This window comes from Chiloscyllium plagiosum, chromosome 2 (genome assembly GCF_004010195.1).
Source record: "Chiloscyllium plagiosum isolate BGI_BamShark_2017 chromosome 2, ASM401019v2, whole genome shotgun sequence".
Lineage (NCBI taxonomy): Eukaryota > Metazoa > Chordata > Chondrichthyes > Orectolobiformes > Hemiscylliidae > Chiloscyllium > Chiloscyllium plagiosum.
The window spans coordinates 37,037,295-37,063,106 of record NC_057711.1 but is presented as its reverse complement, the minus strand read 5'-3'; the positions used below and the strand labels follow the sequence as shown (position 1 = coordinate 37,063,106).

Genomic DNA, 25,812 nt, shown 5'->3' with positions numbered 1-25,812 from the left:
TGGTAACTTATACTCTGGGTCTACAGCCCCATTTAGATTCCTGACTTTGTTTCTGATATGGTTATCAAACTAGCCTGTTTCAGATGTTCTTTTACTTGTTACTAAAAGAACTGAGCTTCATTGTTGTTTAACACCGCTCTGAACTCTGTGAACAGTAGCTTATTTTTTTAAATGTGTGAAAACGTCAAGACAGAACTACTTTCCAGATGGTGAATTGATTTTTATTTGCATCTTTTTAGGGAGCTTTTGCAAGTCTGCTTACTATATTTTTTTTAAAAAAAACATGTTTATATCAGTGATTTTTCTTTTTACAGGACTTCATTTTTTTCTGTGATGCAGTAGCATCTTGGATTAGTCCAAAGGATGACCTTCGAGATATGTTCTACAAGGTATGAGATTTCTTCCTTCTTAAAATTGATTGTTTTGGTGTATTTAGCAAGAAAATGAAATCCGGAATAAGGAAATTCACATTTTTCATAATGTTTGATAATGTTTTATTTAGGTGTATAAGAATGCTGAAATTCACCAAGGAGAAATGGCATATTTTTGAAGTGCTTTTTCATTAGTATAAAAATCCGGAACCTCAACCTGAACTACACATCTTCTCAAAACTTGCTAGTTTAAAAATGTTTTAACTGCAAATTGTCTTAGCTAGGGAAGCCAGACAGAGAACAGCCAGGGAATTCCTAGAGGCATGGCATTCATCCACAAACTCCATCAACAAACACATCGACCTGGACCCAATATACCAACCACTACAGCGGACAGCTGAAACTGACAACCGGAAGCGGCAGGGACAGACCACTATAAACACCGGAGGAAACATCAAAGAAGCACTTCGCAGGAGGCTCCCAAACACTGATGATGTCGCCTAGCCAGTGGACGAAACGTTTGCAACAAAAACTTCCAGCTCGGCGAACAGAACCACGAGCACCCGAGCTACAAATCTTCGCGCAAACTTTGAATCTGGATTAAGTTTGCTCGTGAGCTGGAAGGTTTATTTCCAGACGTTTTGTCACCATACTAGGTAATATCATCAGTGAGCCTCCGGTAAAGCATTGGTGTTATGCGTCCTGCTGTTTGTGTTTAGGTTTCCTTGGGTTGGTGGTGACATTTCCTGTGTTAATGTCATTTCCTGTTCTTTTTCTCAGAGGGTGGTAGCTGGGGTCCAAATTGATGTGTGTGTTGATAGAGTTCCATTTGGGATGCCATGCTTCTAGGAATTTTCATGCATATCTCTGTTTTGCTTGCTCTAAGATGGATATGTTGTCCCAGTCAAAATGGTGTTCTTCCTCATCTGTATATAAGGATACTAGCGATTGTGAGTCATGTCTTTTTGAGGCTAGTTGGTGTTCATGTATTCTGGTAGCTAGTATTCTGCCTGCTTGTCCAATATAGTGTTTGTTACAGTTCTTGCAAGGTATTTTGTAAATGACATTTGTCTTGTCTGTACAGGGTCTTTTGAGTTCATTAGCTGGTGTTTTAGTGTGTTGATGGGTTTGTGGGCTACCATGATGCCATACCATATGTCTGAAAACAAACCTTTCAGCTGAGCGAGCGAACTTGCATCCGGAACCTCAACCTGAACTACACATCTTCTCAAAACTTGCTAGTTTAAAAATGTTTTAACTGCAAATTGTCTTAGCTAGGGAAGTTTACCCTAGACACACAGAATCAAGACAGTCTTGACAAAATCATATGTAAACAAATTGAAACATGCATACAAATTGAAACAGGCATAGCTTGTAGTGTCCAATTGAGTAATCTCATTTGCACCTCTTAATAGGTTAGTAAATATTTTGTGACATCACAGCCCTTGAATAATATCACTTTCCACCCAACAATTTCCAGAGCACAGCTCGTGTGTTTTTTTAAAATGTTATCATAGGATATGGGATTTTCTAGCAAAGAAAAAGAACTGTCATGTTCCTTTAAGCCCAGTAGGGTCTGTAGAGTATTGTGAAAGAGCATTCATTGATTTCTTGATAATTATATTATTTGTTTCTGAGAAATGCTCATGTGACCATATATTGCTATTAGGGATGAATGACCAGGAAACAAAGTTAAATGGGAAGCTAATTTTGGTGGGACGGGATCTGCTTTTTTTTAAATTTGGCAGTTCATGTAAACAACACAAAATAGGATCAGAAGTAAACCACACAAATAAAAGCAAAATATGCAGATGCTGAAAATCAGAAATAAAAACAGAGAAACTCAACAGGTCTGGCACCATCTATGGAGAGAGAAACAGAATTAATGTGAATCTTCAGATGAAGGTCTAAAAGGGTGATCCCTAATTTTAAACTGTACACCCTAATTCTGGACTAATCCACAAGAGGAAACGGTCAATGCATGTCAGTCTTGTCAAGACCATTCAGGATATTATACACATGAATCAAGTCACCTCAATTTTCCAAACTCTAGTGAAAACAAGCCCAGTCTATCCAATATGTTTTCATAGGACAACTCACTTATTCCAGGTATCAATCTAGTATATCATCACTTATGTATTTCTATCCTTCTTTAAATAAGGAGGCTGCACACAATTTGAGATATGGTCACATCATTCCCTCTATAACTGAACCATAACATTCTTACTATTATTCAGTTCCTAACATAATGAAGGATAGCAGCATCCCATTAACTGTCCGTTTCTTCTGCCAACTTTATGACCCATGCGCTAAACCAGTTCAATCTCCCTGCACCTTGGAATTCCACGTTTGTTCTCCACCTGAGTAATTTCATTCTTCCTTCTAAAGTGAACAATTTCACACTTTTCCCACATTATACTCCATCTGTCCAAATTATGCCCTTGCAGTCAACTCTGCATTCATCCACAACCTGTTCATGCTGTCTTCAGAACGTAATTCCTGCCTAACTTGGTGTCATTTGAGAAATTAGCAACTGTCTCTTCACCTCCATTATCTAAGTCATTGGTGTAAATCTTCAAAAGTTGAGGCCTGAGCACAGACCCTTGCAATACTCTGCTCACCTTGCCAATCAGACAAAAACTCATTTATGCATATTCTTGGCCGGCAGAAAACAATCTTCTGTCCATGCTAATGTGTTACGTTCTACATCATATCATTTATGTTCCACAGAACTGTTAATATGTTAATATTATCAAATGACTCCAGGGAAACAAAGAATAATGCATTTATCCACAGGAGCTGTTACTACTTTAAAGACCTCATTGCTCTTTGACATAACCTGATTACCTTGAGTTTTTGTACATGCCGAGCTGTAATCTCTTTTAATTGATTCTAACACCTTCCCATCAATGGATGTCATGCTAACCAGCTGATCATTTCCTGTTTCTGCCTCCCTACCTCCTTGAATGGAGGAGTTTTATTTGTGTGCAAGTTCAATTTAGCTGGTTCACCTTACATGCTCATATTGTTGCCCTTATTTCGATTTAGAACACTATTCTTAGATCAAATCTTCTCCCTTTTCAAACTGAATTTAATATTCAATCACATTGTGCTTACTGCTAACTAGGGATGCCTTCACTCTGAGTGCATTAGTTAATCCTTTCACATTCCCGAATTGAAGTCTTGACATAATTTGCTCTCTGGTTAATTCCAAAATCTGCTGTGAACTTGTCATTCCGGGACTCTACTTAGTAAGAAAATAGAGGGTCTGGGTTTAAGGTAGGAAAGTGAAATTGGCCGATTCAGATCAGCCGCAATTTCATTGTGAATAGCAGAGCAGACTCAATGAACCAAGTAGGCTGCTTCTGAGTCATAATATCTAATGCTGATTTTTTAAGTTTCTGTGTAGATTAAAGTTGCCTATAATTATTACTGTCCTTTGTTACAAGCTTCTTGTATTGTTTGTTCCAGTTAAAGAGCCTGTAAACCACTCTCACTAGAGATTTCTTTCCCCTTCTATTCCTCATCTCCACCCAAACTGATGATATATCCTGATGTCCTGAATTAAGGACATCTCTAGCTATTCCACTTATGCTACCCTTAATTAACAGTACTACACTTCCACCTTTATCTAGTTTCCTTTTTTTAATGTTATACAGTCACTCAGTACTCAAGATCCAATCCCTGCCACCCAGAAGCCATGCATCTGTAATGGCTATCAAATTACATTTATTTACTTCAGTAAGCTTTATCAATTTGTTATGAATGCCATGTACATTCAGATGCAGAGCATTTAGATTTAGCTTTGTTATTTTTCTAGTAGTTCTTTTAATGGTTGATGTATTGAGTCATCAGGATATTGTCTGGACTGGTATGTTTCAATTATGAAGAGAAATAAGATAGGTTGGGGTTGTTTTTCTTAAAGCAGAGAAGGCCGAGAGGAGTCCTGATTGGGGGACACAAAATTGAGGGGCATAGACAGGAGGTTTAAAGAGAATTAATAGACAAAATATTTTTCACCCAGAGGGTGAAGTCACTACCTGAAAGACAGGCAAAGGTGGGAAATATCACAACGTTTAAGAAATATTTAGATGAATGCTGGAAACACCATAGCTCACAAGACTTCCCATCAAGTGCTGGAAAATGGAATTAGAGTAGATAGCTGCACCAGTCATCAAGCACCTATGATGGATCAGTAGCCTCTTTACATGCTCTGAAACTCTGATTCCATTTCAGACAATGATAAAGAGTGAACTGTGTTGCTGGGTTCTGGGGTCACATGTAGACCAGACTAAATAAGAATGGCAAATTTCATTCACTAAATCGCATAAGTGAAGCACATGGTTTTGTATGACAGTAGGCAATGTTTACATGGTCAACTTCAGACTAGCTTTTAATTCCAGATTTTTGCTAAATTCAAATTTCACCATTTACCATCATGGGTGGAGTTTTAACCCACATCCCCAGAACATTAGTCTGAACCTCTGGATTACCATGCACTGGTATTACTGCTACATCACTGTTTCCCCAGTATTGGTGGAATAATGTCATTTTGCGACTTATTACTGTCAAGCATTTTCACACTAAATTCTGTTGCTTTGCATCTGGGGCCAGTTGTACCTTTGTTGTTTGAGGTGCCCAATCAACGCTGGGTAGTCTGTTTAATTTTGTTTGGTACAGCTATACCGATATTTCTTCTTTAACATGGGTGCGTTCTTGTGTTATAGAAAAATTGTGCTTTAGATATATGCTTAAAGCGTTGACGATGCAATCATGTTACAGCTAACGCACGTTTAAAAGTTCACTCTTTAGAAACAGTGTCCCCAATTCATTGATTGATTGCATTGTAGTGAATTTGTGTTAATGAAATGAGCATTCTAGCAGAATGACCTCTAGCTTTTCCCTTGCTCTGTATTTCAGGGGACTGTAAGTGTACAGTATTTGGAATCACATAAAGACCAGACCAGCTAAGAATGCCAAATGTCCTTTTTTGAAGGAACATTAATTAGCTGGGTTTTTAAAAACCATGTAGGCGGTTTGGTCACTGTTTGTGATGCCAGCTTTCTGTTCTCCATCTACTGTTGTGGAATTTGATCATGTGTCTCTAGTTAATTTCATAAAGCCGGAGTCTCATTTAGTAATTCTATAAAGTTACTGCAATTTTATCATACCAACTACGTGTTGAAAATGGAAATGAAAACCATTATTTTGTCATTTCTGTACCCTGAAATGATTGGAAATTTGGGAGAATAATTGAAGCTATAGAGGACGGTTATGAAAAACAAAGCTCTATTGATTTAATTGTTACTGTGGAAGAATAGATTATTCTTAGATTATTTTGAAGTTTAAGCTTATCTATCACTGCAACTATGTTTGTGAAGTATTTTTATAAACTTCTGACATAAAAAATGTTTTGACTGTTTTTAACTAGTCCTTAGCAAATGTCAATTAGACAATTTAATTGGATTGAAATGCTTATTAAAATTCTTGATGATACAATGCATATTTTTGAAATTAATCATGTATATTTTAAACATGTTCAAAATGCATTTTTTAATTTAATTTCAGATCCTTCATGGTTTTAAAAATCAGATTGGGAATGAGAATTGGACCCGTTTTTCAGACCAGTTCCCACCTCCCTTGAAAGAACGCCTTGCAGCGTATTATGGAGTCTAGCTGTGTACGCTGTTGTCAACCCATACTCGTGGTAATTTCTAAAGTGCTTAGCTTCAGCTGAGAGATGAGTGTCAACTCCCATGAACATGTTGTTTCCACTCTTAATATTGTCCAGCTTCATTACTTCTTCAACTTTGGCTGTTGCCGAGGTCTCATTCCAAGCTTTTGAAATTATGAAGAATAGAGACAACCATGTAACCCAGTTAGCCTTTCATGGTCTACCCTTTGTAAATTTTAGGTAATTCAAAACTACATGGCTTGTGCCATTGGAACATAGAACTTGGGACAGGGAGGAGACCTTTTGGTTCTTCAGATCTGTTCTGTCATGAGATAAAATCAAGCTAATGTGGCGTGAACTGCATTTCCCTATACCTTTTTTAGCTAACTAATCTTTCATGCATGCTAATATGTTGTTCTCTGCAAAATATTCTTTTGTTTAGTAACATTGGAGATAGCTCCTTACCAAATGTTTTCTTTTTGAAATCGGAACAGCTTATCCACAGGAATTTCTTTATCCATCTTACTTGATCCTTCCTCAGTAACCTCTAATAAGTTGAGAAGCTTGATTACCCTTGACAAAACCAAGTCTATTCTACTGATTTTCTAAATATCCAGCTTTAACTATGCCAAATAAGCTTTCTGTGTCCCTTTTACTTGAACAAGGGTGTTAAATTTGTTACTTTCAAACTCACTGGGGTTGTTCTAGAATCTAAGGAATTCGAAAGTTTACAAGTAATACCTCAGCTGCATGTGCCACCAATTGTTTTATACTGTAGGATGCAGACCATTTTGTTCTGTGGACATGATCTAATGATTTTCTCAGTACTTTTTCCCTGGTAGTGGTGATTCTTTTTAAGTTCATCCCTTCCTTTCACTTGTTGACTTTAATGATAGATGGAAAATACCTGTTATACACCTCTATCATTTCACAGAAAAAGAAATCGAAGAACTGCAGATGCTAGAAATCTGAAACAAAAACAGAAATTGCTTGGAGAATTCAACAGGTCTGGCAGCATCTGTGGAGAGAAAGCAGACACTTAATTCTGAAGAAGTGTCACTGGACCCAAAATGTCAACTGAGCTTCTCTCTCCCTATATGCTGCCAGACCTGCTGAGTTTTTCCAGCCATTTCTGTTGTTATCTCTATCATTTCATCATTTTCCATTACTAGTTCTGTGAACTCGCTCGCTAAAGAACTAACACTAGCTTTAGTTACTCTTTTCATAATTGAATACTTGCAGAAACTCTTACAATCTGCTTTTACATTAGTGGCTAACTTTCTTTCATGCTTTACTTATTCCCTTTTTGATTTTAGTTATTCTTCACTGGTTCTTAAAATCTGACTAGTTTTCTGACCTACCACTAACCTTTACAGAATAATGCATCCTTCTGAAAGAAGTCTTTGCTGGAAGTTATTAATCATCTCTTTAAAATTCTGTCACTGCATCTTTACTGACCTGTCAAAACTGCATTGCCTCTATCCTAAGTCATATGAAGTCCCATTTATCACGTGAACATGCATTAATCTGTAGTTACTTCTGGTTAACCAACATCCTCTTTTTCTAAAAGTTCTGAGTCCTCCATAGCCTTTCACCACAGTAGCTCTGTACTGCACTTGTCCCAGAATCTACTGAGATGTGTCCCTGAATTTTGATCTCCTGACCATTTCTGATTTTAACTGTTCTGTCATAGTCATCAGCTCTGAAATTCCTTCCTTCTCTACAACCCCAACCCTTTTAACACATTCCATAGAATCATAGAATGTTTGCAGCATCGAAGTAGCCATCTGGCTTGCAAGTCTATGCCAGTTTCCTGCAAGAACATGTGTGGTTAGTCCTACTCCACCACCCTTTCCCTGTAATAGAAACATAGATGTAGCCATAGATCTCAAACTATGGCCCTGAGATCAGAATCTTCAGCAAGTAGAAATAGTTACTTTGGCTTTGTCTGTTAATATCTTGGAAGACTTTAATCGGGTCACCTGTTGATCTGCTAAATTCTAGAGAAAACAGGCCTAGTTTGTATGAGCTCTCCCCAACCTCTGAAGTCTAGGTATCATACTTATAAACATACATTATACTCCCTCCAAGGCCAATATAGTCTTTTAAGGTGTAATGTCCAGATCTGTTTACAGTACTCCCAAGTAACAGGGCTGTAACAGGGTTTTGTAACAATGCAGCACATGTTGCCCAGTCCTCTAAATAAAAAGACCAGCATTCCATTCGCCACCTCGATCATTTTTTGTAGCTGTTAATGGCATTTTAAAGATTTAGGCACCCCAGCCCTAAGTCTCTCTACTTTATTTAACTTTTATCATCTAGAAGAAAGTACCTGGACCTTTTTTGGTCAAGCACTGCTAATTTTCTACTTGCTTATGTTGAACTCCATTTGCTACAGTTTTGCTGAGTCTTTCAATATTCCTTTGTAATTTTGTGCTATCATCCACATTGTCTACAATGCCACCCAACTTTGGATGTGTGACTTGCTATACAAATTTTTATCCAAATCGTTAATGAATATTGTGAATACTTGAGCTACTAACACATCCTGCTGATTTGAATACCTAGCCATGATTTTTCCCTTTCTGGTAATATCCAATTCCCTTTTTGAAAGCTATAGTTGAGTCAGTCCTTTAGAACCCTTTGAGGTTGTGATTTTTCATGTCACTTGTGATTATCTTCGCAGTGACTTGAACTCTTTGTCAGGATTTCTGTCAGTAATATTTTTTCCCCCCATGTTGTTCTTGGATCCTTTGTTATTTGTTGATACAAAGTTGATATTGCTAGTTAGGCCAGCATTTATTACACATCCTTAATGAGAAGATGGTGGTGAGCTGCTTTGTTGAACTGCTGCAGCCCTTACAGTCCAGGTACACCTACAGTGCTGATAGGAGGTTGCAAGATTCTGACCCAGCAACAATAAAGACGTGGCAGTTACGCTTCTAAGTTGGGATAGTATGTTGCCTGGAGGGGAGCTTGTGGTGGGTGGTGTACTAATGCATCTACTCCCGTTGTTCTCCTAGGGGGTAGAGGTTGAATGTTTGGAATGTGATTTTGAGGAGCCTAGGTGAGTTGCTACTCTGCATTTTTAGATGATGCACACTCATGGCATTGTGGCCATGATGAAGAACGTGAGTATTTGTGGATCTGGTGGAAATCAATTAGAACGTTTGTTCGGGGTGGTGTCCAGCTTATTTAGTGTTAATATAGCTGCATTCATCCAGGCATGTGGGGACTATTCCACTGCATTTCTGATATTTGCCTTATACATACTGGATAAGGTTCAGGGAGTCAGGAAATGATTTATTTGACACACATTTTCTCGCCTCTGACCAGCTCTTGTAGTCACAGTATTTACATGGCTTATCTAGTTCCATTTCTAGTCAGTTATAAACCTCAGAATTAATAATTGGGAATTCCATTATCGTAGTGCTGTTGAACAATAACAGATTATGTTTAATTCTCTCTAATTTAACCTTGTCATTGCCTGACACTTGTGGGCATGAATGTTGGCTGAATATTGTCCAGGTCTTGCTGCAGTTGAACATAGATTGCTTTATACTAGAGTTGTGAATGATGCTGAACATTATGCAGTCATCATCGAGCATCCCCACTTCTAATCTTATGATGGAGGGAAAGTCATTGATGAGGCAGCTGAAGATGGTTGGGCATAGGACACTACCCTGAGGAACTCAGTGATGATATTGGAATGAGGTGATTGACCTCCAACAATCACAACCATTTTCCTATGTGCATGCCCACTTTCAACCTTTTCTGAAGGAGAACAACTCCAGGTTTCTCAAATTATGCACACTAGTGACTTAGTTCCTGATGGCATTTACATTTATTTTTCCCACTGTAAAGCCTTCACATCCTTTCAAAGTGCCAGAATAGATTTAGGGACAGTGCACCTGGTGAGATAGAATCAGTGTTTGAGAAGGGTTGATCTTGAATTTCTTGCTGTTATGCTCCAACCCTCTCTTTACAATACACTCACCTTCGAATCCTCCCATTTCCTCCAGACGAAATGAGTAGCCATGGGCCGCAGCTATGCTTGTCTCCTCCATGAGGAGGTTGAACAGTTCATCAACTTCAACATTCCACCCCAACCTCAAATTCACCTGGACCAACTCTGGCGCCTCTCTCCTCTTCCTGGACCTGTCAATCTCCATCAACGACTCAACACTGACATTTTCTCCAAACCCACCAACTCCCACAGCTATTTGGATTACATCTCCTCCCACCTTGCATCCTGCAAAAATGCTATCCCTTATTCCCAATTCCTCCGCTTCCATCGCATCTGCTCCTAGGAGGACCAGGTTGCCGCCTCCTTTTAAAGACTGCAATTTCCCCTCCCACGAGGTTGATGCCCTTCAGCGCATCTCATTTGTGTCCCGCACCTCTGCATTCGAACCCCACTCTAACTGCAATAAAGACAATAACCCCCCCCCCCTGCGGTCCTCACCTTCCATCCCACCATCCTCCATATCACGTCATCCTCTGCCATTTCCACCACCTAAAAACGAATCCCACCACCAGAAATATATTTGCCTCTCCACCCCTATATGCTTTCCATAAAGACCATTCCCTCGTCAGTTCCATATCTGCTATCAACCTACCTTCCCCTCCTGGCACCTTTCCCTGCCACTACAGGAATTGTAAAGCCTGCTCCCACCCCTCCCCTCTCACCTCTGTCCAAGGCCCCAAAGGAGCCTTTCGCTTCCGTCAAAATTTCACCTGCACTTCCACACATCATTTACTGTATCCGTTACTCCTGATGCAGTCTCCTGTACGTTGAGGAGACAGGATGTCTATCGCAGAGCATTACAGAGAACATCTCCGGGACACCCACACCAATCAACCCACCACCCCGTGGCCGACCATTTCAACTCCCCACTCCCACACTGCCGAGGACATGCAAGTCCTGGGCCGCCTCCATCGTCGCACCCTTACCACCTGACGCCTGGAGGAAAAATGCCAGAATGCCTCATCTTCCACCTTGGGACCTTCCAACCCCATGGCATCAATGTAGATTTCATCAGTTTCCTAATTTCCCCTCCCTCCCACCTTTCCCCCAGTTCCAACCTTCCAGAACAGCACTGCTCTCGTGACCTGTCCCACCTGTCCATCTTCCTTCCCACCTATCCACTCCAACCTCCTCTCTGATTTATCACCATTATCCCACCTCCATCCACTTATCGCACTCTCAGCTACCTTCTCCCCAGCCCCACCCCCCCTCCCATTTATCCCATGCACCCCCGAGGCTCCCATTCCTGATGAAGGGCTTTTGCCCAAAATGACGATATTCCTGCTCCTCTCTCACTGCCTGACCTGCTGTGCTTTTCCAGCAGCACACTCTTTCCAGCATCTGCAGTACTCACTTTCGCCTGTATTTACATAGCCTGGGATTGTTAACACCTTTTCAACCATGTTTTCGCCCTGTCCAGCCATCTCTTACCATTTATTCAACTGTATTCCCGGGTCTGATTATCTGCAATCCTTTTAGAACTCTGTCCTTTATACTGATTTTCATTCTTCCCGCCAAATTAAATGATTGTGCTTTTAAATTTCATCTGCATCATCTTTGGAAGTCTATCACTATTCTCAGTTTACTGTTTGTTGAAGTTTTGTCATATGCAAATTTTGAAATTATGCCTGTATACACATGTCTAATTGATTATAGAATACTGAGGAAAAACTGTCATCCTAATCCAGACCCCTAGCCCTCTTCCTTTCCTTTTCTTTGTGAAAGAATAAGCCCACAAATCTGTTTCCTGGGTCTCCAACAAATTTGTACATACATTACCACAATCCCTTTTAAACCTTGGGCTTCAACTTTGCTTTCAAACCTATTTTATTAAACACTTTCTATAAGTGTCCCTTAACACTTCATGCAATTCAATCAAATCTTAAAGGTGAACCATGCCTATTTATATATTGACTTCCCTTAATCTGTATTTTTTCAAACAATTAATTCAGCTCACATTATCATTTATGGAGCTTTCTTACCTCTGAGGTTAAGCATGTTTACTTATTTGGTTTATGTTTGATCTTTTTTGAACAAAAGTGTAATATTTATAATTCTCAAGTCTTCTGACACTTGTACCCTGTCCAAGGAGTATTGTGAAAATATGAACAGTATCTCCATTATTTTCCATCCTTATTTCCCTCCATATTCTCACTTGCATACCATCTGGTCCTAGTGGTTTAGCTTTTATGGACAGCCTTTCTATAGCCACCTTATCAATTTTAACCAATTTGGTATCTCAATTACCTCCCTTTAGTATTTGTTATTTTTCATTTCTCCTCTGAACCATTTTATTCAGCATTATTGACTGTATTTTTTCCCCGTCATGAACGTATCAAGGACTGTACCCGAACAGTCTCTTACCTGAACAATCTCCTCTTTAAAGGCATCCATTTTTTAATTGCAGTTCTCCCTGTGAATCTTTGCTTCCAATTAACCCAGAACAGATCAACCAGTGAAATTGGCCCTTCTCTAATTGTCTTTCTAGTAGATTTGTTTCGTAACACTTGTGAAGCGCCTTGTGATTATTTTACTTTGGTCAAACATGTAAAACAGATTTTTTTGTCTCTACAGGTCTTTCAAGCTGGGAAGTCCATAGGGAGACTCTGCACCCAGGGAAAACGTTACCCTTTACGGGGGGGGAAGGGTAAACCAGTGGGGCATATAGTACAATCCCAACCCTACTGGGACGGGTGGGAGGGAGGTGTTTAGTCGTCGCACTGTTCAGTCGACATTGGGGAAAGTTGAACCCTGAAGTCTTTTTCGATGGACATTTGTCTCTTCTTTTTAGAGCTTCACACCAGAAGAGAAGAAACAAAGGAAGACATCTGACCCAAAAACATCATGTTTCTGACTAAGGGATAATGCAACAAATGCAGGAATATAGGCTTCAAAAGTGGGTTTAAGTGCAGAGAGAAAATCATAATCATTAGGTTAAAAGTTGGCAGCCAGAGACATGGGGGTTTTACATACAGACTAAGGCTGAAGGTAAGAATTAAGAAAATACTCGGGGATTAATAGGCATTTGCATGAATTTAGGAGAGCTACAAAAATGACAATGTTATTGCAATTCTAAAGTGCAGCTTGTTTCCAAAATGAATAGCAAACACCTAAATAAAATCATAGAAGTTAAAATGTAAGTTTCTGATGAAGTAATAGCGGTCAAAATGAATGGCTAACGATTGGTAACAAGGCTAAATGGCTCAAGAAACCCTAAATAGCTTATATTTTCACTGAGTGCATATCAGTTAAAAGTTTGACATATCTTTAGTTTTGCATTTAAAACACAAGATAGTATAAGTATTTGGGTTGTAATGCCAGTATTCAGATTCTTTTTCTAAATGAAAAACTACAGTAAATCTTTGTAATGTACATGTTCGATTTAAGGTACAGGCATGTATTTGGTTCACTGTGGTTAACAGTAAGGTTGCTTTGTTTAGTGGGGCATTGGTCTAGCATGTGTGCATCATAGAAAGTGGAAATGGTAAGGTTTCTTTCCCACTAGAATTTTTTTTTTAAGTATTGCAGCTCAACATATTACTAAGTAGACTTTGTGTAAACTACCCCGAGGTTTTTCATATAGGATTTTAATTTCTGTTAAGGTTATTCATAGGTATAACAGTTTGTAAGGATTTGAAATATCTTTAGGATCCAATAGGGTTAAGATTGTTATTGTATTGTGTGTAACCTGCACAATGTGGAAAGCTGAAATCTCCATGCAAATCTGTTGCCTCTGTGCTGTCAATGTGATGTGCTTTCTGCATGGTTATATACTATTGAAATTAATAGAACCTCCAGAGTTAAAAGAATTATGTAGTAGGACAATTGAGGGCTGCATAATTAGATGGCATGTAAGGACAATTGTACACGTGTTAAGAGACAGGTTTGCTTTATTTAGTGTTTTTTAATCTGACTTGATTGGTAATATTTTTGTTCAAAGCATGATCTCGTGAGATGCTTATTGTCCTGTACTGAGTCTTAAGCAGGATAGATCAAAATTTCAATCTGGAATATATGGTTTAAAAAAATTGGCACATTGGTGGCCCTTTGTGCCATAAAAGCTGCAGGAGTACAAAATGAAATGGATCCGTTTTCTTTAATTTGTTCCACTTTATGTTGCTTTCTATACTCCTTTGTGTAAATAAATCCTTTTACATTAAATTCTGCCCCTTCCCCGTAATGTGTATTTTGTTGTAAATCTTTTTTTTAATTTTTATTAGTATGTACTGTGAATGTGGAAAACAAAAGCTGGTACACTTGACCTTTGTTATGCGTGAGTCTTTTATAATGCATTGACTGCCTGATAATTATCCCATGATGGTTAGATTTTTTTCAGATGGGACATAACCTCCCCCAGGGAAAACAGCAACTCTGCTGGTCAGAGTGCAGAGCGCAGCACAACTTTGGAGGCTGCAAGGCTAGAGTAAAGGATAACAAATAATTTTAAGTACTTTAAAAGCCATGACAGCTTTTGTATTTCTAATTTTCCCTACATTACATATTTTGCTACACAAAAAAGGGAGAAAAGCTGAATGTTTGGCTGATTTTTGCTGCTTGCTTTTAAAGTTGTATGAGATGAATGAAATAATTAATGCACTGAAAAGGATGGGCTTTGTGTGCGTGTGCATGACTGAAATTGTGGCATGAAATTCAGTAGCTATGGTTTGCTTTGCAACGTTTTTGTTGACTTTTTTTTAATTTGCATGACAATGCAGTTTATACATTCCTTAATTTTGCACAACTTGGTAAGTGTGATTAGACAAAAGTTTGTTATTTAGTTTTTCCAAACAACTGCATATTATATACAAATCATGTAATATGCTAGTTGATTAAGCTTTTTACTAAATAAAGGTCCTCTCAGCTTGCATGGTCTTTTTCAATATGTGCAACATTCATAAACTTTCATGCAATATACCTTCTTTAATTGCTAATACACAGATGATTACAAAAAGACAGTTTGCTCAGGTTTTTAGAAAACAAGTCCATGGCTGCTTAATGAAGTTACCAGTATTTGTATTGTGAAGAGAAATTTATTTGCATGTTCTTCATGGGTTTAATCCAAAAGAAATTTCTGTGCTCAGTACCTGCAGTTGATTCCAAAATGTGCTTAATGTGCTTCTGATCTAAAAGGGCATTTTCTTCATGTCAGATACTGCCTAACCAGAAATACAATATTTCAGACTAAGTTCTTTTTCACTTTGAAAATGTCTAACAAAATTCCCTCAGTCGTCTGGATTTAAATCTCTACAGTGTTCAGGTGTGAAGAATAAAAGTTACAGTATTACAGCTGGTTGGACAGAATTATAAATGTACTTCCCTGGGTTGGAGGGCTTTTTAGGAAAGGAGAATGGGTGAAGATTATATTCTGGAAAACAAAAAGAAAGCTTATATGAATAAATTTCTTGAGTTTAATTTTAGACTTTCTAGTTCGTGAGTTGCTGAAGAAAACACTAATTTTACAGTAATTCAGTTGAAAAATTCAGAGTAGCTTTATTACTGTAATATTAATTGTACTTGCTAAAACAAAGTGCTAAATACTTCACTTCCTGACCTCCCTTTTATCCCTGTTTTCAGCTTTATTGTATTTATTGCTACCCCATATACCCTATTCTGCGTTTTTAGTACAAACATTGTTTTTACATTGCTTTCCCACCATCTATTTTAGAAATTGGAGAAGCATTTAAAAGTTAATTCCAAAGACTTAAAAGTATAGAAATGTGAAGTTACCAGGTCAGTCCTGCATATTACATTAAGGTAGTAACCCACCAGCAGCAAGATGAATTCTCATCCAGGAATGTGCTTTGATGAGATAAACCATTCTTTGGTAGAAATTTTGCTTGGATAGCCAAGCGAAATGCTCATTGGTCACCTTTTTGCGTCCAGTCTTCTTGCAGTGTTCAGGTTTAAACTGCTATAACTTTATCAAATCTATATGCAGTATTTTAAAGTCTGATTGTAGTATAGTTTATTACGGTTAGTGTAAACCCAGAATTGGGATAATGTGGGATTGGAATTCTAGTAGTCTGGTTTAATCCCAAAAATTAATAATAACATTTTTTTCTTTATTAATGTCATCCATTTCTCCATTAAATAACTTTGAATGGTCAGACTCGACAGTCTGAAGTTTGATAATTTATTTGTAAAGTTTTAATTGATCTTGATCTGCATACACGTACACCACAATATTGCATTTACATAACTGATTCTAACTGTGAAATTATAATTATTTCCAGTGCATTCACTGAAAAGTTTGAGTGTGGAATAACCCAAGGTTCGCTGTTCCAAAGAAAAATAACAGTAACTCCTCATGCCCAGTGTCTTCATTTTCAGTTTGCAGTTTTGTTTTTATTGACTTAAAATTCAGTGTTGCTAATTGTATAAGTTTTCAAGTGAAAGTTTACATAATTGGGGTTTGGGCTCATTCTGGTGGAGGTAGCAAATACTGATAATTTTTCTGTAGTCTCCAGTTTCGTACACCATTTCTTTGAAATGCCATGAAGTTCACTTGTGTAAATAGGCAGTTTGCCAGCAGTGGATTGTCTGGGTTAATCTAAATAATTTTCCATTTCTTGAACAAGAAGTATTTAATATTAAATATGGCTCTTTTTCTCTGAAATTAGACTGTTCTAAACTCTTGACTTTTTTCATGTTGCATTTGGTCTGCCAGTGCTTCCTACTGAAGCACAAAGCAGGTTGTATCATCATAACCTAATTATCTGAAATATCAGTGTGCTCAGATCATCGCAACTGACTTGCTGTTTGGTAATCCATCTTTAATAATGCAGAATTTTAAAATAGCAACTGTGGAATAATACTACCGCAATTTAACAATATGTTTTATTTAACTTTGAGCAACGTGGCAATAGAATATTGTTAACTAATTGGGAAATATTGCAACTACAAATGGCAGAATTTTAAATTGCTTTTGCAATCAGGTTAAATGGAAAGGTTTTGGTGCAGTAAAATTAAATTCAGTTAAGTGTGAGATTCATTTGCATTGATTTTACGGAGTTCATAAAGACTATGTTATAAATTAAAATATGTATGTACCTAGTAATGGAGACTGTCAATGAGTGAGTATGCTTTTTTTTAAGACAACTTGCAATGACCATTTCCCTGATTCTGAGTCCAGAAAATGGAACAATTATTAATTCCCCTTTCTTAGATCTTATCTAGCTTATTTTCAACCATTTGTGAAATTCCTGGAAAGCTTAAAAACTGAAAATGAGGAACCTGAGTTACCTTTAAATTTGCATGCACAATGCATTGCAGATGCATGGTTTATTGAATGATCCCTGCATCCTAATCAAAGCCCAAGGTTAAATTCAAGATTTATTGATCCTCATATTGCTGAGGGTGTAGAAAGGCACAAACATACATTGTCAAAAAATGTTGCCCACACCCCTGCCCCCCCCCCCATCAAAAAGATATGAACCTGAATATCAACACTCCTAAATCTTTGCACAAAGTAAATGCATCATGGGATATACAGAGCATTTTACTCGTTCATTGTACAAATGTACCTTATTGTTTTTGAATGTTGGGAGAATGTTGATGGAGTCATGCGAATTAGTCTCATCACATTCCAGTGTTTTCTGCCTTTTTGGCATGCTCAAGCACGGCTTGATTTGTCTGCTCCTCACACTGAATGGAGTGCTGTCCTTGCAGAAATGGCCGCTGCTGCTAATGTAGCTTTTCTACTTGAATATTTTTATGTTGTAGAGATCTCAGGTCAGCATTTACTGTTTTATATATGCCTTTTACCTTCCCTTCCTGTTTGAGCTTCCCTCTTTCGAAGGGTTCTAACAGTGCATTATTTAGTAATTAGATACGTCAAGTTATTCACCATTGACACCATAGAATTTATTCATGTTTCTTTGTTGTCTTAGTCAATTAGACATGATCTGAAATAAAATTTTATGTGGATGTTATCTCAGACATTTTCCACATGATCTTTTCTGCTCTTTAGGAGTGGAAGAGTGCAGAAGCTTCTATCTTGATTATCTACTAAGTAGAAGTCTACAGTGATAGATCATTATAGTATTTTTTTGTTTTGTTTAAAAACTGCATATAGATTCAGTTTTAATTTTCAGCTTTAGCATTAGACATTTGTTTGTCAATATTTCATGATCAGGATAATCATAATTAGGCCGGATGTGAAATGGTACTTGTCCACCCTCCTTTGGATAACCTGTCATTTATTTATTAGACGTGATGGTCATAAAATATAAAACTGTTATTTCTTGTAATATTTTAAAATCTTTGTTAAAGTGACATCTCCAATTTTTAAAATACAAATAGTGTTAGCTTGATAGCATTTCTTGACTCCACTCCTGTGGGAAAAATATATATTAACAGCCTGAGATAACAGCGGCTTCAGTTTCAGTGGTCCTGGGGTACTTAGCTATTGACAGGCTTGTAGCGTGGCTACTTGTAGAATTGTGGAAGGTGGTATCTGCATTTGTGCATGGGTTTTTTCCCCTGATTTTAATGACCAAAGGATTCTTCAAAAGGAGCTTCACATGAGTAATGTGGTGTTAGAATTTACCCTTCAAAACCTCTCCTGCAACCTCTCAAGCTGTATGAACATAAGCAACATTTCTTGGAAGTATGCTTCTATGTAAACTTGACAAAACTTCATTTTAAATAGAAACATGGTTTTAATTTTTGATAAGCTGCTGAATTTTGAAGAAAGTTTTTGGGGCCACCAAATATTTTGGATCATGCAGAGAATATATATTGTATTGATCTTATATGTAGTAATTTTTGTATTGATAAATGTTAGTTTGTATCTTGTAGTGAACTAGTAGATGTTAATGTTAACCACTGCTAGGAAATGTATGTTCAAAATAAATCATTTAAAGATAATGATGGAATTCAGTTTTTTTTTCCTCACTCTAAAATGCAAAATACTGTGAAATCTGATTCTATCTTAGAAAAATGTGTGTTTATCTGTCTTCTCTATACCTTCCTGACTTACCCGCCTGCCCAAATATTTACCACCACCACAAAAGGAAAATATTGTCCTTTTAGATAAATGGACTGATACAATCCATCTATGGTCTTGCTATGTGACTATGTAAATTAACTTGCAGCATTGAAATTAGTATCCATATTCTGCTCATTCTTTTGACAGTTTGATGGAAATGGGAAAGTAGGCTGAAAAATACATAGTTGTTATTCCTAACTCAGCAGATGTTCACTCAGTTACCAGACTACCATGTAAGAGTCGATAAAGTGTGGGGGAAGGGAGCTGAAAAATAATTAGATGGGAAGGTAGGCTGGGGAAAATGGATGGCAATAGGTGGCAGTAAGTAGAAGATGATTGTGTTTGGTCAGTGGGAACGGTGGAGTGGATAAGTGGGATGGAAGATGGACAGGTTAGGTCAGGTAAGGGGATGGGGCGGAGAGGGAGGACTGGACCCAGAATGGGGTGAGGAATGGGGAGATTTGAAAACTGGTGAATTCTACATTAAAGCTGTATGGCTGAAAGTTTCCAAGGTGGAAGATGAGGTGTTCTTCCTCCAACGTTGATGGTGGAGGAGGCCCAGGATGGACATGTCGGGAGAATGGGAGGGGATATTGAAATGGTTGGCAATTGGAAAGTGGGGTTGATTGCAGTGTATGGACCACAGATGTTCTCTGCTTCGGTACGCAGGTTTGCACTCAGTCTTTCTGATGTAGAGGACATCACATCGGGCACAACAGATGCAAAAAATCAGATTAGAGGAAATGCAGGTGACTCTCTGCCAGCCTTGGATGGGACTAAGAAGGGATTGTGAGAGCAGGTTTTGCACCTCCTGTGGCCGTAGGGAAAGGTGCCAGGTGTGGAGGAGAGGTTAGTGGGGAGTGTGGACCTAACGGAGTTGCAGAGGGAACAGTCCCTGCGGAATGCAGATGGAGAGGGAAATAGTTTAGTGGGGTCAGACTGCAGGTGGTGGAAATGACAGGATGATACACTGGATTGGAGATTAGTGGGTGTAATGTGAGGACTGGTGGACTCCATCCTTGTGAGATTGGAAGGTTTTTTGCGGGGTGGGAGGTATTGTTGAGGTAGCTGTGGGAGTTGGTGGATTTGAAATAGATGTTGGTGCTGAGGTTGTTGCGGGAGATGGGTTGACAAAAGTGGGGAGCTGGAAAAAGCATAGCAGGTTAGGCAGCATCAGAAGAGGAGGGGAGTCGACATTCCAGGTCAGAACCTTTCATTAAGACTCCCACTTTCTACAAACCAGAGAAGAGGCTGTGGTTACCTGAAAGGGTCCGGGTCACGCCTCTGTTAGGATACGTGCAAGAGTCCCTCTTCCACAGCTATACTGGCACCATACTTCACCTTTTCCTCTGCTACATTCATGACTATTGGCACTTTGGTTCCCACAAGGAGCTGGAACAGTTCATCAACTTTACCCACACCTTCCACCCTGATCTCAAATTCACTTGGACCATCTCTGACTCCTCCCTCTTTGTGGATATTTCCATCTCCAGCAACTTGACTCAGCACCAACATTTATTTCAAACCCGCTAATCTCACCCCCAACTCCTGCAAAAATGCAACACTTCGTCATCTGCCATATCTTCTCCCAGGATGTGGGAATCTGCTCCAAGGACTATCATTTCCCCTCCCCAATGATCAACAATGCTCTCAACCATATCTACTCCATTTCCCACGCCTCTGCCCTCGCTGCTCTTCCCCTCTCTCTCTCTCTCTCCTCCCCCCACCACCACCACCATCATCACTACTACACAAGGATAAAGTCCCCTGGTTCTCTCATTTGATTATACTCCTCACCCTCAATACACAGCCCTCAGCACCAAACCCAACCTCACCATCAAACCAGCAGACAAGGTGGGGAGGTGATGGGGGAAATGGGCACAGTGGTAATTTGGCGCTGCAACCTGTACATCACTGAAGCCAAATACTAACCTACTGCCGCCGTTGACCGTGACCTCCCCTCTCATGACCAAACCATAATCTCCCAGTCATTACAATACCTCATCACTTCAGGGGATCTCCCACCCACAGCTTCCAAACTCATAATCCGGGCACCCCGCACTGTTCTGTTCTACCTCCTACCCACGATTCACAAACCTGGCTGACCTATCATCTCAGCCTGCTTCTGCCCCACCAAACTCTTCTCCACATACCTTGATGCTGTCCTATTCCCCCCGGTCCAGGAACACCTCACCTACATTTGGGACACCACCCATGCCCTTCACCACCTTCATGACTTTCATTTACCCAGCCCCCAAAGCCTTGTCCACCCCATGGACATCCAGACCCTATACACAGGACAGCACGGTGGATCAGTGGTTAGCACTGCTGCCTCAGGTGACTGTGTAGAGTTTGCACATTCTCCCTGTGTCTACATGGGTTTCCTCTGGGTGTTCTGGTTTCTTCCCACAATCCAAAGATGTGCAGGTTAGGTGAATTGACCATGCTAAATAGCCCATGGTGTCATAATGCACCTAACACAGAACACCCAGAGGAAACCCATGCAGACACTGGGAAAATGTGCAAACTGCACAGTCACCTGAGTCAGAGGGAAATGGGTCTGGGTGATTTACTCTTCGGAAGTTCGGTGTGGACTTGGCTGAATGACCTTTTTCCACACTGTACTTTCAAAACTCTATCCACCATGACGAAAGCCTCCAAGCAGTACCCTTCCACTGACATTCTTGTTTGTTTGGTTGAACTGGTCCTCATCCTCAATAATTTCTCCTTTGAATCATCCTGCTTCCTCCAGACCAAAGGGGTAGCCATGGGCCCCGGCTATGCCTGTTTCTTCATCACGTATGTGGAACAGTCCAACTTCCGCAGCTACACCAGCACCATTACTCACATTTGTCTCTGCTACATTTATGATTATTGGCACCGTTTCACGTCCCATGAGGAGACTGAAGAATTCATTAACCTTGCTAACGTTCCACCCCAAACTTGAGTTCACCTGGACTATCTTGGACACCTCCCACCCCTTTCTTGAACACTCTCCATCAACTGTGATCAACTCAACGTGGACATTTACAAACCCACCGACTCCCACCCTGCCTCCTATAAAAATGCTATCCTTTATTCCCAATTCCTCTCCCTCTGCTGTATCTGCTCCTAAGAGGACCAATTCCACCACAGAACACACCAAATGGCCACCTCCTCCAAAGACTGCACTGGGAAGACAGGATGCCTACTTGCAGAATGCTTCAGAGAACATCTCTAGGACACAAGCACCAAGCAACCCCACTGCCCCATGGCTGAACACTTTATCTACACCTCCCAGTCACCCAAGGACATGCAGGTCCTGGGCCTCCTCCATTGCCAAACCCTTATCACCTACCACCTGGAGGGAGAGCGCCCTATCTTATGCCTTGGGACCCTCCAACCACATAGGATCAATGTGGGTTTCACCTCCCCCTACCTTATCTCAGATCCAATGTTCCAACTTGGCACCACCCTCGATCTGTCCTACCTGTCCATCCTCCTTCCAACTTCAACGCTCCACCCTCCTCTCCACCTTATCACCTTCATCTACCTATCCCACTCTTAGCTACCTTTCCCTCAGCCCCAATCCCATTTATCTCTCAGACCCTTTGCCCCACAAGCCTCATTCCTGATAAAGGGCTTGTGTCCGAAACATTGATTCTCCTGCTCCTTGGATGCTGCCTGACTGACTGTCCTTATCCAGCACAACGTTGTCAACTCTGATCTCCAGCATCTGCAGTTCTCACCTTCTCCTAGGCTTCCCCTTTTTGGACGTTACTCCCCACCAACCTCTCCTCCACACCTGGCACCTTTCCCTAAGGCTGCAGGGCCAAACCTGGCCTCACACCCCCCCTCTTACGTCTGTCCAAGTCCCAAAGAACCATTCCAAGTCCGACAGAGATTCACCTGCATTCCCTGTTATCTGATTTATTTCATCCATTGCTTCTGAAGTGGTCTGTACATCGAAGAGACTGAGCATAAGCTTGAGGACCAGTTGAGGGAACCAGGAGTCTGTACGCTCCAATCAACCCCACTTTCTGGTTGCCAACTATTTCAACCTCCCCTCCCACTCCCCTGATAAATCCATCCTGGGCCTCCAACGCCAAAATAAGACTATGCCAACTAGAGGAAGAACACCTCGTCTTCTGTCTCGGGAGCTTACAACCATACAGCCATCACACACAATACACCAGCTTTCAAACCTCCCCATCTGCCATCTCATTCCACGTCCAGCCCTCCCTCTGTGCTCCGAACCCTTGACTGATCTAACTTGTCTATCTTCCTTCTCATCTATCCACTCCACCCTTCCCACTGACCAATCACAATCACTTTGTATCTGCATCCACCTATCATCATCCCACTAACTTTTTCTCAGTCCCATCCCTTAATTTATTTTTCTTGTCCCCCTCCCCAGTCCTGATGAAAGGTTCCGAACTGAAACGTAGATTCCCCCGCTCCTCTGATACTGCTTGACCTGCTGTGCTTTTACTAGCTCCGACTTAATTGACTTTTCAGCATCTGCCGTCCTCACTCTCTCCAGACTACCATATAAAGCAATAATATCTCTGAATTGTGATCGTTTTAATTGAGAAAATTTAGTGTTATAAAATATTTCTTCCCTTTCCAGTCTGTTATAGTTTAAATCACAGCAGTACACAGACTGTGACAACTTGGTAACAGAAGTAGAAAAATATTGAGATGTATATTGGAAATGCTGTGTTTTGAAATCTGATTTTAATTGCAAATTGTCAATTTCAAGGTTTTAGGATTTCTAATGACCTCCTTTAATCATGCTTTAATTTATAAATCTGTGTTTTCCTGTTTATGTAAAATCTTTATCTCAATTTCTGTGCATTTCCTTAGATTCGTACATTCTCATATCTTCACAGTCCTCCTTTAGTATATCTTGGCCTTTCCTTAAGAAGATGTGTTGTCTTGTTGTGCTAATAGATATTCTGGCTCCTTCCTAGCTTAGTGTATTTTGATACTAAATTTTTTTCTTATTGTTCTCCCTGTCTTCTCTGCATATATCCTTTAATAACTAACTTCTGTAAATTCTGTTTCAAATGCTTCAGTTAAGCTTGTGGCCCACTGAAACAGTATGCTCTGTTTCCATTTCATACTTTGTGAATTGCTTTACAATGGCTTAGCTTAAATTCTAAAATTGTTTCTTTCTAGTTTCCAATCCTAGAGGAATAGTTGTAGATTTTAGACTTCAATCTTCCAACAATTTATCTAAGGAATAAATGGAATATGTCCACAATCTCAAGTTATGCTGTGAAGCAATAGAGATGTTTAGGCCCAAATTTTCCGAAGTTTTCAATGGCTTGGATTTTCTTTTGGCTTATATCTGAATCTCTCAACTATTGTTTTGATTACCATGATTAGTCAAGTAAGTTATGTAACTACCAGGATTGTTGAACGTGAACTATGTTGATATTTTCTTGTTTTTGTGTATCATAGCTCAGTCTATTTGGTGAGTCACTGCTGAGGATCTTGTGGCACTATTTGAATAAGAGCAACAAATCTCCCGGTAACCTATCTAATATCTTTATCTCAGTTAATCAACACCATTTGGTTAGCTGGCTACTCATTTGCAATTTGTGGAATCTTGACATATACAATTGGCTTTCCTGGGCTGGTACAATTACAACATTTTAAAAAGCATCTGGATGGGTACATGAATAAGAAATCTTTAGAGGGATATGAGCCAAGTGCTGGCAAGTGGGACTAGATTATGTTAGGATATGTGGTGAGTTGGGTCTGTTTCTGTGCTGTACATCTCTGACTCTAAGTAGTATGTCAAAGGCAATTGGGTTGTATCATGCTTTTACAGCATGGTTTCTATATCCAGGAAAGGTTTCTTAATCATAAAAGTTATAATTCGATTTGTTAGATTACATCTATCTTTCTGCTATTTTTGTCTTTTTTGATGCAGCCCTCATTTGCTTTCCTGTTTCTCTTTTTCTAAAATCTTACATCCTGATATAACATATTTCTTTAGATTATAGCCAGATCTTTATACTTGATATCACACAAGCCACATACTTCCTCCATTTTATTCTGTATCAGCTATACCATCATAGCTCTGCATGTTTTCTGTGGAACTGCACCCAGCTCTCTCCCCTGATTTATCACCTGTTGAGGTATTTACCTAATTATTAACCATATTTTAAATGTATTCATTGTGGAATTGATGGCTGGCCAGCATTTATTGCATGTCCTGAGCTGCCCTTGAGAAGGTGATGGTGAGCTGCCTTCGTGAACCACTGCAGAACGCCTGCTGTGGGTTGACCCAAAATGCTATTAGGGAGGGAATTCCAGGACTTGACCCAGCAACAGCAAAGGAATGGTGGTGTATTTCCAAGTCAGGATGATGATTGGCTTTGAGGGGAAGTTGAAGGTGGTGGTGGTGGTGGTGGTGTTCCCATATATCTGCTGTCCTCGTCCTTCTAGATGGTAGTGGTCTAGATGGTTTGGAAGGTCTAAGGATTTTTGATGAATTTCTGCAGTGCATTTTGTAGATAGTACTTACTGCTACTACTGCGTGTCGATACTTGTGGATGTAGTGCCAACCAAGCAGGCTGTTTTGGATGGTGTCGTGCTTTTTGACTGTTGGGCAAGTGGGGAGTATTCCATCACACTTCTGACTTGTGCCTTATAGATAGTGGGCAGGCTGTGCGGAGTCAGGAGGTGAGTTACTCACTGCTGTATTCCTAGCCTCTGACCTGCTCTTGTAGTCACTAAATTTATGTGGCGAGTCCAGTTG

At 39.6% G+C, this 25,812-nt stretch overlaps 1 protein-coding gene across 6 annotated transcripts in view; it reads left to right on the top strand.

Moving 5' to 3' along the window:
- Positions 1-18,940, top strand: part of tnpo1 (transportin 1) — a 124,216-nt gene extending 105,276 nt beyond the window's left edge. For 5 of the 6 annotated variants that reach the window (XM_043707736.1, XM_043707756.1, XM_043707728.1 and 2 more), the window contains 3 exons: positions 315-389; positions 5,940-6,078; positions 12,647-18,940. In XM_043707736.1, the coding sequence (XP_043563671.1) occupies positions 315-389; positions 5,940-6,047 (183 nt within the window). In that variant the 3' untranslated portion in view covers positions 6,048-6,078; positions 12,647-18,940. The remainder of the gene's footprint in view (positions 1-314; positions 390-5,939; positions 6,079-12,646) is intronic. The other variant, XM_043707719.1, reaches the window with a different exon arrangement.
- Positions 18,941-25,812: the final 6,872 nt, after the last annotated feature.